The 16,272-nt window shown below is 38.6% G+C and overlaps 2 protein-coding genes across 2 annotated transcripts in view; one reads left to right on the top strand and one right to left on the bottom strand.

Moving 5' to 3' along the window:
- Positions 1-3,481: 3,481 nt before the first annotated feature.
- On the bottom strand, positions 3,482-5,217 carry LOC118733619. Its single transcript, XM_036463091.1, has 4 exons — positions 4,340-5,217; positions 4,124-4,301; positions 3,644-4,031; positions 3,482-3,567 (listed from the first exon to the last, which is right to left on the bottom strand). Exons 1-4 carry the CDS (start codon positions 5,215-5,217, stop codon positions 3,482-3,484), a joined length of 1,530 nt encoding a protein of 509 aa, XP_036318984.1.
- A 10,388-nt stretch (positions 5,218-15,605) lies between these two features.
- The window catches only part of LOC118748146 (E3 ubiquitin-protein ligase hyd), a gene marked incomplete in the record, with an annotated part of 830,802 nt that continues 830,135 nt past the window's right edge, over positions 15,606-16,272 (top strand). The window contains 1 exon segment of the mRNA XM_036482478.1: positions 15,606-15,803. Coding sequence (XP_036338371.1) covers positions 15,742-15,803 — 62 coding nt within the window.

The raw sequence follows: 16,272 nt of genomic DNA, 5'->3' as shown, positions 1-16,272 counted from the left end.
TACGGCCCAACGTTTCGCTAATCTTCTTAGCATCTTCAGGGGCGTGTTTATTTTATTATCTGTTACAAAAATATAAATACATACATATATATATGATAGTAAGTAAAGGAACAAATACACATACATATACATAAGTACATATAAAAATTGCAAAAGAACATCTGAGAATAAAATCGACTGACCAGTTTTTGAGAAAATGCCCGAAATCTATATTTTCAGCAGTCCGATTTTTAGTTTTCAGGCGATAACTTTATGACATATTTATATTTCATAAACACAAAAGATAGCGTTAGATAGCTTGTTTTAATACCCTTCTACTGATATTCACATCAATGACACGGACTGAGTAGTGCGGCCTCAGTGGTAGTTTGAAAAATTACCTTTTTTCGAATTTCAGGCAGCCCACAAAGGCATACGAATCAAAACATCCTGGAACAAAACCTTCTTAGTTTTTTTGTACTTTAATTCCTGAAAGTTTCAAAAAAATTAAATGAAGGTGTTCGAGCCGGTTTTACTCGCGAATGAGCCGGTGTTACTCGCGTAGGAGCCGGAGGTGCTCAGTTCATCCTTCTGTAGATACAATGTACGTATCTGCTGCCTTTGCGTAGTAATATTAATGGTGTTCGAGCGGGTGATACTCGCGAAGGAGCCGTAGTTACTCGTGTGGGAGCCGGAGATGCTCAGTTCTTCCCTTTTGTGGATAATATGTGCTGACCTTTGGCGCTGCATACGTATCCATGGTCGCAGTACAAAGTAATTATTGCTTTAATTCAGGTGAACTATATTGTAGCCTTTGGTTATAATTTCGCTTATATAATACTGAATAGATATTAATTTTAAGAACAAAGAAAAACGTGGTCGACCGCTGCAGAATGACGAAAGTATATTGAAAAAATGACAAGAGAACAGCGCTGCCACAGTGCTGAGTAGTTGGAGTGAATATGGAGCGATTGATTTCGCAGGTAGATGGCGCCGTTAACATCCTGGCGGCCTTGAGAGTATCCATCACTCTCAACACAATGCCTGGTGACTGGACGTATCATCTTCTTCGACAATAATTTTGTCAGAAACTGGAAGCGGACATAGTTTTGAAAATGTCCTCTGCACGATACCTTTACTCGTCTTGATTGTGGCGACTCTTGCTGTACCATCCTTGCCTCTAGATAAATTTACGATACGTCCTAGGCTCCACTTAAGTGGTGGGGCATTTTCGTCCTTTACAAGAACCAAAGTTCCTATTGGGACATCTTCCGTCTTTGTTTGCCATTTAGTTCGTTGTTGAAGCTCTGATATATACTCTGTAGACCATCTCCTCCAAAAGGACTGCCTCAACTGCACGACAAGTTTATAGCGAATTAGCCTGTGCCCAGTAGTATAATGATTGTTAACGATTGGTTACTATCTTGAAAAAGTTCAAAAATTTCTCGAGAAGCACCTACAAAATTCCTACCATTGTCTGAGAATATCTTTAAAGGTTTTCCACGACGGGAAATAAATCTTTTCAATGCCAACATATAACCTTCAGCCGATAAACTAGTAACCAATTCCAAATGCAAAGCTCTAGTCGCAAAACACACGAATAAACATAAATAGCATTTTTCGAGTTTGGCACCTCTACCTCTCTTATTTAAAATTAAAAACGGACCGGCGTAGTCTACTCCACAGTTCAGAAATGGAAATCCCCCTTCTAAACGTTCGGGTAGTAGATTCCCCATTAGTGGACTTACGGTCTTTCCCCTCATACGGCAGCATTTAACACATCGCCTTACAAATTTCCTAGCGAGGTTCCTACCGCCTAGTGGCCACCAATTTTCTCTGAAGTGAAATAGCAATAACTGCATGTAATAGTCTGTTATGTTCATATTGAAATAAGAGGGAGGTAAATTTATGTTTACTACAGAGCAGCTTTGGATGTTTCTTATTGTACGTAAAGTTGTAGGAGTTTGACAATCTTCCGCCTACTCTGATGAGATTGTTCTTGTCGATAAATACTTTAAGACTAATTAAATTTCGATTTGACTTTAGTTCTAAATTTTTACTTAAAGTGCTGTACTCATTGTAGAACGATTGCATTTGAGCTAATCGCGTCAAAATTATTAAGGATTTTTCTAGTTCATCTACAGAGAGTGCTCCTGTCAGCCTACTATGGCTGTCTTTAATACGAGTGTTATGAAGAAATCGCATCATGTATGCGCAAGTCCGTTGTAACCTATTGAACTTAGAAAACCTACTAAAGTCAATAATGCAATCATTTACCTCGTTACGGCATGTACAAACCATGCTCTGTTTCAATTCGGGTAGATTCTTTAAACTAAACAGGCTGTTCGTATTCTGGCTCCAATCATCTACACGTTCACATAAAAATGCAGGGCCATTCCACCACAATGGCGACGTATTAAGTTCGTTTAAATATACACCCCGCGATATCATATCTGCTGGATTTTGTTTGGATTTCACATGTAACCATATCGCATGACTCGCTGCCTCACTTATTTCCGCGACACGGCTTCGAACAAAGGTCTTCAGTTGATGTGGAGGCATTCGCAACCACGACAAAACTATTGTGGAATCGGTCCAAATAATACTTTTACTGAACTGTAAATGCAATGATTTTGAAATTTTAAGCAGTAGCCTTGTACCTACTAGGACACCGCATAGTTCAAGCCTGGGTATGCTAATGGGCTTAATAGGTGCAACTTTGCCTTTTGAACACAATAATCTTACTGTAACGGCACCACTGTTGGCACAAGTCCGAATGTACGCACAGGCTCCGTACGCTGTTTCGCTCGCGTCGCAAAAAATATGTAGCTGCACTTTGGAATACTCATGACCAAGCACATGACGTGGAACCCGTACTTTTTGAAGGTGTGACAATGACTGGAGGAAATTTTTCCAATGTGCTATGATAGTAGTAGGTACTGCATCATCCCAGTTTATTTTACATAACCACAACCTTTGTAATAATATCTTTCCTACCTACGGGACTAAGAATACCAAGCGGATCGTAAATTTGGGAAACTATTGACAGAATGGATCGTTTTGTAATCTTAGGGTTATCTTGATTAATCTCTAAGGTGAACTGCAGTTCGTCGCTTTTTTTTTAACCAACCCAAGCCCAGAGTTTTACTTGAAAAGTTTTCATCTAGAGATAGACTTTTAGATATGTTGTCACCTTCTTTTGCACCCCAGGTAATGTGAGATAAATTTGAAACCCATTTTCGCAATGGAAAGCATCCAGACATACAAACATCAGACACTTTTTTACACATCTCCTGGAGCATCGATTTTGAATCATTCCCGGTGATTAAGTCGTCTACGTAAATATCTTCTAATATGAAGCGAGCAACGTTCTTGTCCGCACATTCCATACCCAATTGTCTAAGACAACGTATGCAAAGATATGGTGCTGCTGACATGCCATACGTTACGACGTTAAGTCTATACACATTAAGAGGGTCTGCGTCTTTTTCACGCCATAATATCAATTGCAAATTCCTTTGATCTTCCTGCAGGGATATCTGCCTAAACATTTTCTCAATGTCGGCGCATGCAACATATTTAAATTACCTAGAACGCAAAAGAATAGAAAATAAATCATTCTGCAAAGGCGGTCCGGTCATCTGGATATCATTGAACGATATACCTGTTGATGTCCTCTGACTCGCATTGAACACGACTCGCAGCTTTGTTGTGATACTTTGATGACGTAATACACCATGATGTGGTAAGAATAAACACGGTTTTGCGTTACTTTCGATTTTGGTCATGTGTCCTAAATTTGCATACTCTTGCATGAAACCACTATACATCTTCTTATACTCCCCAGATTTCCTAAGTCGGCTTTCTAGCGAAAGGAATCTAGATTTGGCAATTTCGAAGCAGTCGCCTAACACGTCAGCTGATTCTTTAAGTGGAATGCGTACTGAAAAGCGTCCGTCACTTTCACGTTTCGTGGTTTCTACAAATAAATTTTCACAAGCGAGATCTTCATGAGTCTGTACATCGTAACATTTATCAATTTCTTCAATATCCTAAAATGTTTTTAGTTGATCGTTAAGTTCAATGGTTTGAACGAAGGTGCACTCAACCTTGCTCTTAAAGGAATTGTTAGTGCACATAACACCTGAAACGATCTATCCCGGAATTGTATTTTGTAAATATGGCGTAAACGAATTTTAGTATCGAGCAACAAATCCCAGAAGAGATCTGCGCCTAAAAGTAAATCGATTTCCCCTGGTAAATGAAATGATGGATCCGCTAAAATTGCATCTTGCGGAATATTCAAGGCCTTGTAATCTAAGCTAATGGATAGAAGTGAACTTGTAATGCTACTCAATACTTAATATTTAATTCTCGTGTTATAATCTCCAATTCGAGACTTAAGTCTGTTGTATGGGAGACTGAATGCCCTATTCCTGCTATTCGAAAGGTGGACTGTATCGTTTTAACATTTATTTTCTGACGCAGTGCGTTTGTTACAACGCAGTGCTGACTACAGCTGTCTAATAAAGCGCGAGCCGTGTGATAGACATTGTCGACACCAGCTACTTCAACCAATGCGGTAGCTAGTATGATCGTCTTCGACCTATCCTCCTTACGTTCAATATTCGCTTTGAACTGATCAGATGTGTGTAGCACTGTTGACGTGTTATTGTTTGAGGTAAGCTTAAACTCAGGTGCTGTCGAAGACAAAGTGGCGCTTTCTCCACTAAAATACCCGTGAAGCAGACTATTATGCTTTTTGCTGCATTGTTTGCATGAACCGAAGTGACAGTCCAATGCATCGTCTTTAGCACGCAAGCAATTGGTACAGAGATTTTTATTGCGTGCGAATTTTAACCTATCTTCAAAAGTTAGTTTTAGAAACGTACCACAAGTGTACAGCAAATGATTTTTAGAGCATAGGGGGCATACACGTGAGCCGTTTTTGATGTTACTTTCAGTCGATATAAAACTATGTAGCTTTTGCTGAGCTTGATTTTTGTTGGCCTCACGAAATACCTTGCTATTGTTCTGAGAAGAAGATGTTTGGTGCACCTTAATTATATCTAAAGTGTCCGCTTTATCATTTAGAAAATTTAGTAGTTGTTCTAGCTTTATCGTTTTATATTGTTCCCAATCTTTCTCAATCTGACTATCTAACTTCGAAACGATTATATAAATAATTAACGTGTCCCAATGACCTGTTGGCTCTCCTAAAGTATTCAAAGCACGCATATTCTTGAGAATTGTATCCACTAATCTTCTAATGCTAGCAGACGACTCTTTGTTTAAGGGCTGTATAGAAAATAACGCCTTTACGTGATTGTGAACTAATAACTTTGTGTTATTGAACCGATTTGTAAGTAACTCCCAAGCTACTGAGTAGTTCTCATTCGTAAACTCTACGGACTTAATTACTTGAGCTGCGATGACCGCAAATAATGAAACTTTTGCGTGTTGTCTAACTGGCTTGAATTGTGTATCATTGAAGTGTAAGTATCACGAAACTCCAGCCAATCACCATACGACCCATTAAACGACGGAAGAGAAATGGTAGGCAATTTAACCAAAGATTGAGTGTTGCATTTAGAATTGTTACCGGGGGTATCGGTGTGGTTGGCATTTTGTAAAAATCCCGAAATAGCGGCCATTGAACTATAATAAGAATTTTCAAATGCTTCTCGTATTTCTAATTGCAGACAAATGTCGGCGTCTGAAGCTGATTCTTCAATTGAGGTTTGCACAGCGTTAAATTCGCTTAACAACGACTTGGCAGAGTCACTTAGCAATTTAATTTCAGACAACTGCTTACTTGTTGGCTGTGCGCCCTCAAATGAAGACATGAATTTAGCGAACAATGTCAATCTACCTTTCATCGAACTATGCTTTTTAATTAGTTTGCATACGACGGTTTCGTTTAAATTCATATCACCTGTTATACTCGGCACGGGAGATTTGATAGCATCTTCAAGACCCATATTGTATTTTGTGGAGGAGTGCTTACGTATGAACCCGCAAACACCATATGTGACGGAACTCGGTTATCGCCTGTAATGTATACAGTTTTAGTAAACAAATGAAGTTGCAAGGAAAGCTAGAGATAAAGGGAAGTATAGGATTGATGCGGCCAAACCCTGATTCGAGCACTCGCTGATCAGGCTCGAAGGACCAATGTTCGAGCCGGTTTTACTCGCGAATGAGCCGGTGTTGCTCGCGTAGGAGCCGGAGGTGCTCAGTTCTTCCTTCTGTAGATACAATGTGCGTATCTGCTGCCTTTGCGTAGTAATATTAATGGTGTTCGAGCGGGTGATACTCGCGTAGGAGCCGTAGTTACTCGTGTGGGAGCCGGAGATGCTCAGTTCTTCCCTTTTGTGGATAATATGCGGTGACCTTTGGCGCTGCATACGTATCCACGGTCGCAGTACAAAGTAATTATTGCTTTAATTCAGGTGAACTTTATTGTAGCCTTTGGTTACAATTTCGCTTATATAATACTTAATAGATATTAATTTTAAGAACAAAGAAAAACGTGGTCGACCGCTGCAGAATGACGAAAGTATATTGAAAAAATAACAGAAGACAACAGCGCTGCCACAGTGCTGAGTAGTTGGAGTGAATATGGAGCGATTGATTTCGCAGGTAGATGGCGCCGTTAACAGAAGGTACGTACAGACGCCACATAAGTACATACCAAGAAAGCATCTCGTAGTGGAGACACGAATCAAAAAACACATTTACCCCTATATCTTTCCAACTAGTAGCCGGAACTTAATATATAAGGTATCGTTTGAAAGGTATTGGCCTATATAATAACACTAAATATGTTGGGTTTACCCACATACCCCCTTAAACCGGCAAAAGCAAAAAAAACTTTTTTGTTTCGCAACACTTCAGCCTAATTTTTACGAATCCAGTTAATCGTTTAGGAAGCTTGGATACATTTTCTGGACACACTCCGCAAAACCTTTCCAACGATATTTCAAACATGTCGATTGGACGTCTGGATAAAAACTTCCAAATCTCGTGTATATATAAGTGAGTCATTTCAGCATGCTACTGTGGCTGCTTTCGTCACTCGCGCGCACTGCCGTGCGCTGTGATTTCATAGCGCTAGGTGAAGAAGCTGTTGCACCTCCTATAAAAACAAAAATTTTCATACTGCATATCTCTGGAAATGTTCATGGTAGAGTACTGGAGCTTGGTAGGGATATACATATATGAAATCAATCGCATACTCTTGGAGAAAAATTGGAGCTATTGGAAAAGGGGGCGTGGCACCTCCCATACGAAATTAAAAAAAAAGTTATGTTATTGGAAAAGGGCAATACTATTGCAAAAAACAGCCGCCGGTTGACGCTGGGGTCGAGTTATTACTAAAACTCGTCAAGTGAGAAAAAGGGCCGTGAATGTCCGATTACATCGACGTGCTGTACCACCGAGTATGCCGAGCTCCCGTGGGTTCCAATTGGCCCAATGAACATGATTTGCGAGCTTCATTCGGAGACACCAGGATTGAGTTGTCCCGGGGTCAATCTCAAATGAACAGCATTAAATCTACCATCAGAACCAGAGCTTTAAGGTATTTCGACTGAAATAAGTCTGTGTATATTGGATTTCTGTAGAACAACGATACTCACCAATTTTTAAATTGCACCAACTATACCATACAGTTTCAAGGACAGATTCACCATCGAACCGGATCATTGTTGCTGCCAGGGGAGTGAATGGGAAAAACTTCTTCAAATTTATTTCGTTGTGCGATTAACCGTGCTGTGAAACGCCAGAACATTGGAGAATTTCAAGAACTTCTTCACGAACATAAACTTTCGTTAGGTTATTAAAGACGACAATGGAAATATGCCTTCTGACAACCACCAAACCGTAATATTAGCATATAAATGTATCACTGGAAATCGTGAACGTGAATTGTAGGTGAAAATATTGGACCAATATAATCCAGTAAAACAATGAATTTTGGGCGGGACGAAGTTTTTCGGGTGTGCTAATGTAATATAAAAAAGAATGAGAGGCACTATAAGAAAATGTTCCCAAAATCTACGAGCAAATGAAAAAATACTCATTGAAAATAACTCACATGTATATATTAAAAAATATAACTTAAGCCGTTCCAGCGCTAAAAAAGGAAGAGTTGGAAAAAATAGCAATGCGGTTAGTGGGAAACGTAAGACCATAAAAGGTTTGCTTGTTTCGTTAAATCTCTTAACCTCTTAAGATATGACGCTCCATTCTTTGCATTAGTTTACAAATATACACTTATTGTTCTACAATCGCAAAAATTTTCGTGGGATTCTTTGATTTCGATTGGAAAATACATTACCATCATATTATACCGAAATAAGTAAATGCCGGAAAGAAGCATCAACTGTATGAAAAAATGAAAGGGAGAAGTATACATGCCTTCTATAATTTTGACTTATATATATGGCAAGTCTTTTTAGAAACAACAAAAAATACACACTTTCATTTCTTCGCCAGCTTGGGAAATACGGGCTTATACGGTGTGAATTGTCTTGTTTTTAGGTTTGTTATCATAGTGCTTAGTATTTTTATTGTCCACCATACGTGAGTTGCTTCTATTTAAAAAAGTTCTAGTACAAACAATTTATTTGTTTTGAATTTGTTTGTTTATTGTTTTTAATTTTGAAAATACCCCCTTTTGACATGTATGTGAATGGCGGTGTTGCCGATTTCCTCCTTTTCGGTGATTTTTTTTTATTAAAAAGGCATCAAAATGGAAAAACCCTAATTCGTATCTCTGCAAAACTTCTCATGGGAAGATGTATGAAAATCCAGCATGCTATAATTTCATATGCTCAACAGTATCACATCAGTATATTTACAGTATCTGCCCATAATTTTTATATGAACAAATTTATTATATGCATCCCACTCGAAATCATTGAATTCCTCATTGGAACATGTAGCCCCTCTATTTTAGCATATCAACAGTTCGTATGGCTTCATACCATGTAAATGCACCATGATATTTCCAGCGATCTTGACATTGATATGTTTTGGGAAAAATTTTATTCTATTAAAAATGGTAATTCCATTACCACATAGCTCTGCAAATGCAAATTTTCAACGCTTTCTTTTATAAAAACTAAACTATGAAATAAACTTAAGATTGGCAGTATCAATAGCATAATGTTATGCAAAAATTACCCGCGCTATGTGTGGTCAGCCGTTAAATTATCTCAACTCTGTGCCTAAGACTGTATCTGCATTTATTTATTTCTTGTTTGTTTTAAAATGTACTAAGTACATAAACGTAAATGTTTTGTATTCGAAATATTTAATCTTAAATAAATGAATTGTATGCTTTCAGAATGCTTTTTTGTAATTGAAATTTATTTGGTAGGTTGCAAAGATTTTTGGTCGGATTTGGGACGAAAATTGGAAGGGGGAAAAATGGTTAGTGGCAACGCTGCTGGGAGCTGAAGTTCAGACAGATTACCCCAAGAGAAACCTCAGGAAAACAAACTGGGCCAAATACGAAGAGGTACTTAGGTTGAACTTAACCAGGACCAGGTAGATTGTATTGAGTTAGAGGACAGGGTCAACAGGCCGAACGGCACTATTTCGGATGCCTTTATTTCCAGCTGTCCCGTGTCGAAGCCTAAGGTGAACTCTCAGCCTCCCTAACGGTCACGGGAACTCTCGGTTCTTAGGAAGGTGGTGCGCAGACTTTTCAATAGGGCAAAGCGCACCGAGAACTGGGAGGAATACTAAGTCAGTCTGACAAAATACAGTAAGGAGATTAGAAAGGCCAAGCGTAGTAGCTTCAGGACCATCCACGCAGATCGCATCCACTCCTGCAGCTTCTAAGCTTATACAGCTTTAGCGAGGGACAACGCAGGCACCAGGTTGGCTATTAGGCTAACTAATGGAATTTTTTTAGGTACTGAACAGGAAAGGACTATCGCCCTGCGGTCGGTCCACTTTCCGGACGCCATTCCTACCTCCGGGGAAACGGTAAAAGGCCCCGGGGGTGGATGGCGTCTGTCTAGTGTTTCTGGAGCAGGGCGTGGAGATCTTACTTCCACATCTTGTGGATATTATGAGGGACAGTGTAGCACTGGCCAATTTTTGAAAGTGTGGCAGAGGGCCAGGGTTATCTTTATCCCGAAGGTAGGTAAGTCTGTTAAAGGCAATGGAGAAAATTATCGACCACGAAATCAGGTTGAACACTCAGGGTAGTTCTACGGACTCCGCGCTGTACGCTCTAAGGGAAGAAATACATGGGGCCTTTGAGTGTGATGAGGTAGTGCTCTGTGCCTTTCTTGACATCAAGGGGGCCTTCGACAACACCTCCCATCTTGGAGTCGACAGAGCTCTCGAGAAAAATAATGTTCAGCCAACCATTCGCAGATGGATAGCAAGGTTACTGAAGATCAGGATTGCTGAAACTGTAGTCGGCGATAGCGCCGTTCAGATACAGACGACAAAGGGGTGCCCGTAACGGGGGGATGGGGGTATTATCTGCTCTCTTGTGGACTTTAGTTGGGGACGAACTCCTACAGATACTTACTAATGAGGGTGTCCGATGCCAAGGGTACGCGGACGACATAGTGGTTATCGCTAGAGGGAGTTCGTAAGTACTCTCTGCGACATCGTCCAAAGAGGAATTAACCAAGCAAACAGGTGGTGCGCAGACGTAGGTTTAAATATCAACCCTTCCAAACAGCTATAGTCCCCTTCACCAAGAAACGAAATTTCCAGGGGATGAGGAACTTGGCCTTAGATGGGGTCGTAATCAATGTTTCCAGAGGTAAAGTATCTGGGGCTTGCCCTGGACTCCCAAGCTTCCCTGCAGAGCCTACGTTGATGCAGTCACCTCTAGGCTACGAGAGCGATGATGGTGTGTAAGCGTCTAGCGGGAAAATCCTGGGGGTTCTCTCAGACAATCCTCAGGGATATACACCATTATAGTGAGACCGATAGTGACCTACGGTGCGGTGGCTTAGAGTTCCAGAACTACCCTGGAAACGGTGAGTCGCATATGTCCGACGGCGGCGCTGGAGGTTATGCAGGAAATCGAGCCACTGCATATTTCAGTAGAACCGGCTGCAAAGCGAACCCTCCTCAATTTTGCGAGGGAGGGATTTGGTAAAGGCAAGGTGTTATCATCTAGGAACAGGGAAAAGATAGGCACCCAGCTTCCCCTATCTTTGTTCCCCAGGGACAATATTAACAAAGAGGTGGTTTTCAAAAGAAACTTCAAGATCTACACTTACAACAAGGCGACCTGGCACCTGGTACTTCTATTATGGAGAGTCACATACAGGCGAGCACACTACAGTGGTACACTGATGGCTATAAAACACCTGGAGTAATGGGAGCTGGCGTGTACGGCCCCAGGCTGCAGCTTTCGGTGCCCTTGGGAACCTTCCCTAGCATCTTTCAAGCGGAGGTTTACGCAATTAGTCTGTGTGCTGAGATCAACATTCGTAGAAAGTATGGGAATGAAAGGACAGTTATATTAAGCGATAGTCAGGCGGCACTTATGACCCTCTCATCATTCGAGATCAAGTCCTCCTTGGTACTGGAGTATGTAGAGAGGCTTAATGCTCTGGCAGAGGTTAATGAGATTCAACTGATGTGGGTACCAGGGCACAGGGGTTCGTAGGTAATGAGTAAGCTGGTCATCTGGTTAGAAAGACCGCTGCCTCGACCCCGATAGGACCTGAGCCCTTACTTGCAGCGGGACCCAACACTATAAAGGAAATGCTCAGAAAGGAAAATACCAAATTGAAGGAACTGCACTGGCGTAACACCATGGGTCTACGTCAGGCACAAAGCATACTAGGTGGAAACAATCTGATAAGATATAGGTTTCTCATGGATCTCCCCAAGGAGGCCATTGCAGGCTTAGAGGGCTTATATAAACTAGGAATCTGGTCCAGCGACCTGTGTCTTTTGCGATGCGGCCAAGGAGACTCCATTCCTTCTTAAGGAGTGTGAGGCCGTTGCACGCAGGAGGAATAGGAGCATAGGGCACCTGTGGCCAAGAGCGGAGCACATACACTCACTATTCCAGGGATCTACCCAGTGGGAAAAGTGGTAATGCATTACATGCGTGATAAATAATATAATGTATTTCTAATGAGTTGTAGATTCTATTACGGTTTAATATGTAATCAGAATTCTAATGTATCCAAAAACTCGCAAAAATTTCATATTAAATCACATTCATTCTTGCACTACTGGTAATGAAGAAATGAATGCCCCACTTTTCCTAGGACATCAACGTAGGAAAAATAATACATTTTCGAAAGTGAAAACGACTGTTTTACCGATTATCTTTTCGATTATTATACATTACTTTTTCCCACTGGGTATTATGAAATTTTTAAAGTCTCTGGGGCTGGTCGAGGTGTTTTGATGAGCTAAAGGCACAATAGACCTACCGGTCACAGTGCTACACCTAACTATCTATCTATCTATCTATGTATAAAATAAAAGTAACAAACCAAAAGAAATAATTCAGTTCTCAAAAAGTGCACTTTCTACCGATTCTCCGCCGATTTCTCAATGTTTTTTTTAATTTAAATTGACTTGGAAAATAGTCTTTCCGCGGAAGCAGAAGGAGTAAAAATATATTTAATCAGTTTATACATTATAGGAAAACACCGTTCTCCGTAATTTCGCATCATATTAAATATAACAGACCAAAAGTCAGTGGTTTCTTGAATGTCACTATCAATATTCCTTATTGACCGAAATTCATTGTCAATTGTTATTAAATCATCCTCGCTAATCACGGCCTTAAATTGATATTTGGCCTTTTGTATTTTGACATCAATAGATTGGCAATGCTTTAAAATTTCTTCATATTTTCCAGAGAAACGTTTTCTTATTCCCTCTATGACACACACATAATAACTAATACATTTCTGTCTAAATTCATTTAACGCGTGTTCTTCAATGTTTAGATGCCTGTTTGCCTGTATTTTGTTGTTGCTTCGGGTATCGAAGGTGCCAAAAACTGTTCTGATTTTTTTCTTTTACATCAAATCGAGCCATGCGAAATACTAAAAAAATAAAAAATTTAACTTGAAAAAATGAAAATTGTTGCAACTTTCTTTCTTAGTAAATTGGTTCGCTTCTCGAAGCATTGATCCATCCTGTGCCAGGCCCAGTAATCAGCGGTTGTGCTGCTGAATTGGGCGAGCGTTCCAAAAGCTGCTATTTAATCGCTGGTTTTGTATGGAAAATGTTTCACCTGCAAATAAATTTTAACAATTTAGAGTTTTTGTGAGAACAAATTAAAAATATTTAATATTTTCGAGAACAAATAATTTGAAAAAAAATCAAATCAGCTGCTATACTGATATTACATGTTCAATGTGCCTTGGTTTAATTGTATTTTTGGAATAAACAAAGTTCTTTTTCCTTATGTCAGTAAACTGTTTTTTTTACAAATAGTATAAATAAGCAGTGGGAAATAAAGCAAAATTTGTTTTATTTCCAACCTTTGTTGGAAGTAAAGCAAAACTCAGATTTTGGTATTATTTCCCATTTAAAAGTGAAATAAAGCAAATTTGAAATAAGTATTGAACGTGTAGCACTTTCAAAACGCGATCCATAATTTCGCCAATACATCTTTTACTCGAACGTCCCCTCTGCCTTCGCTCTCGGGCCTTAAAATCTTTCACACCAAATTTTATTTAACATTGGAAATTTTAAAATAATTGTGGAGTGCATTATCTGTAAATTATACGTACAAAATAAAAATATTTTATTGCGTCATAAAAAGCATTCAGCACAAAAATTATGCAAATACTGACGCGATAAATATTGAACATGTAGCATTAGTGCGCGATCCATCAATATGGATCGCGATCGAAATATCGCGATAATTACTGACCGTGTGTCAGAGCCCACTGCCATAGGTGAAACAGTGTTACTTCTTTAAAAATTCTTTGCCTAAGAATATAGTTGAATTTTTTTTTATTTCTCCTCTGTATACACATCTTATTTCCTCAAAAAGGTATTTTATCTTATTTTATTTCATTTCATTACCAATATACTATTAAAAAAACAAACTTAATAAAATATGAAATTTTATATATTTCCACCAAATGGGGATTAATTTGTTCCCGTGTTTCTTTATATTCTACTGAGCTAAGGGAGTGTCAAATCCAGCTGTCACAACTGATACCACCTTGTCATGATTCAACAATACAAGATTAGATAACTATTGACAGCGCGGTTTGATACTCCCTTACAAAAGGTTGCATTTACGAAGGACAGGGAAAGGGGAAGAATGCAATCCCTTGTTGCGAAAATGGTAGTAGAAAAGTACGCAATAAATTGTTTGCACTTCCACTAGCAAATTTTCAAATAAAAAGTGCAGCTACCACTCGTACCTGCATAAATGCATGATCTTTTCAGTGTTCACATGTGATTTGTGTGCATTAAAAGTATTTTATTTTATTATTTAACAATATAAAACGCGTTTAATCATTTCACTACTTTTCTACAACAAAGTAAAAGAGCAAACAAATCAAAATGGATATATTACCCGAAAAAAAAAGTGCTACCAGATGTTGGAAAAGTAAGGACAGTAAAATACGCAACTTATATTTCATAATGATCTCCACAACATAAGGGTAAAAAAATCAAAAAACCTTAAAAATGGGAAAATTTGGAATAAAAAATCGTACGATATTTTATTCCGAAATTTCGCCCGCGGCGCTATTTAAGAAAAAATCAATAAAAAGGTGAAAAAAGGGAAAATTTTCGCCTGCGACGCTATTTAAACATTATTAAAATCGTCTGGCAGCACCAACTTTGGTGTTCAGTTGAAACTCTAGTATGTTTACTACTTCACTACTTTTATAAATGATTTATCGTGTTAACTTAACAAAAATACCATACTACTTAAAAGAAAATGGTCACGTGCATTAAAAGTGTTCAGAATTAAGTCACATTTATCTACTTCACGCACTTTTGGATGATAAAAAGAATGCAATTTGCATGAACATATTTGGTGAATTTCGCAGCTTTCACAACAAATTATTTAAAAAGTATAAGAGTGCGCGGGTTGAGGTCTTCACTCTTAGAATCAAAATACCCCCCGCCCCCAAGCGCTTATTGCTTGACATCTATTTATTTATTTATTTATATATTTTTTACAGTCTGCTAGACTTATATTGCAACAAAGATTTAACATTCTTATAATTAGATTTTAGATTTAAAATGTAAATATTAAATATTAAATACAAAATTGCAGGCAATTCGATAGTTTGACAGCCATATTTTAATTTGAAAGAAAGCGTGCTGGTGGTAACATCGATGAAATTTTAATATTAAATCAAAATAAAAGTCTGTTCCTCATTGGATTATTTATGATTACGTTTTAGGAAATTATTCAGCAAGTTTTTAAAAGATTTAAATGTTTTTAAAACACCGACATTGAGAGAATGTTGTCTTGTGGCGTCATGCGGCAAATGCTTATTTCAAGACATCAAAATGCCCACAACTAAAAACTTGCAATCACATTGCTCGTCAAAATCACAAATGGTAGGCCATCGGTGTTTGCCTGTGAGTTCTGCGGTAATGGAGACATCAACTTACATGGTAAGAATCGAGTATCTAAAGGCATTTACTTGTATTGTTTCATCCCTATTGTTGCATATGTTCATACATTTCCTGGTAGAGGAAATGCTAAACAAAAATTTTGTGAAAGTTGGTATAATAGTTATTTGTGGAGTTGAGATAACTATATAAATAATGCCTTATTTGCAATTTTTAATACAACCTGCAACGGGAACTGATGAGCAGTTCATAGAAAGGTAAATTTTGGTAAACATGTATATTTACAAGCACATAAAGTTGAGACTATTCGCTTTCACACAGCGGCTGATAGTTAAATGGTTCAAATTTATTTTAATTTTTCGAATAAGTAAGAAATAAAGGCCATTGATTTGCCACTTTTTTAAAAATACCAATCGTTTGCAGTTTAAGTTATTTTGTAAAAGATATTCCAAAAGTTGCCGTACTCAAGGTACTTCCGTTGACGTCGCAGAATAAACTTTTTCAATAGAAGCCTTGGAAGCCTGGGGTCTTCGCCTTTTTCGAAAAAAGAAAGGCCATTGATTTTGCAAGTTTTTTAATCTGACCAATCGTTCGCAAAGTCTTATGTTATTTTGTAAAAGATATTGTAGGTACTCATTCTTTCGTTGATATCACAGAATCAACTTATTCAATAGAAGCCTCTGGAGCTTGGGGCTACGCCTTTATGCACAAGAAATGATATATATT

This window comes from Rhagoletis pomonella, unplaced genomic scaffold (genome assembly GCF_013731165.1).
Source record: "Rhagoletis pomonella isolate Grant_MI unplaced genomic scaffold, Rhpom_1.0 Rhpom_scaffold_00001, whole genome shotgun sequence".
In the NCBI taxonomy this organism is placed as follows: domain Eukaryota; kingdom Metazoa; phylum Arthropoda; class Insecta; order Diptera; family Tephritidae; genus Rhagoletis; species Rhagoletis pomonella.
This window is presented reverse-complemented; position numbering and strand designations above follow the sequence as displayed.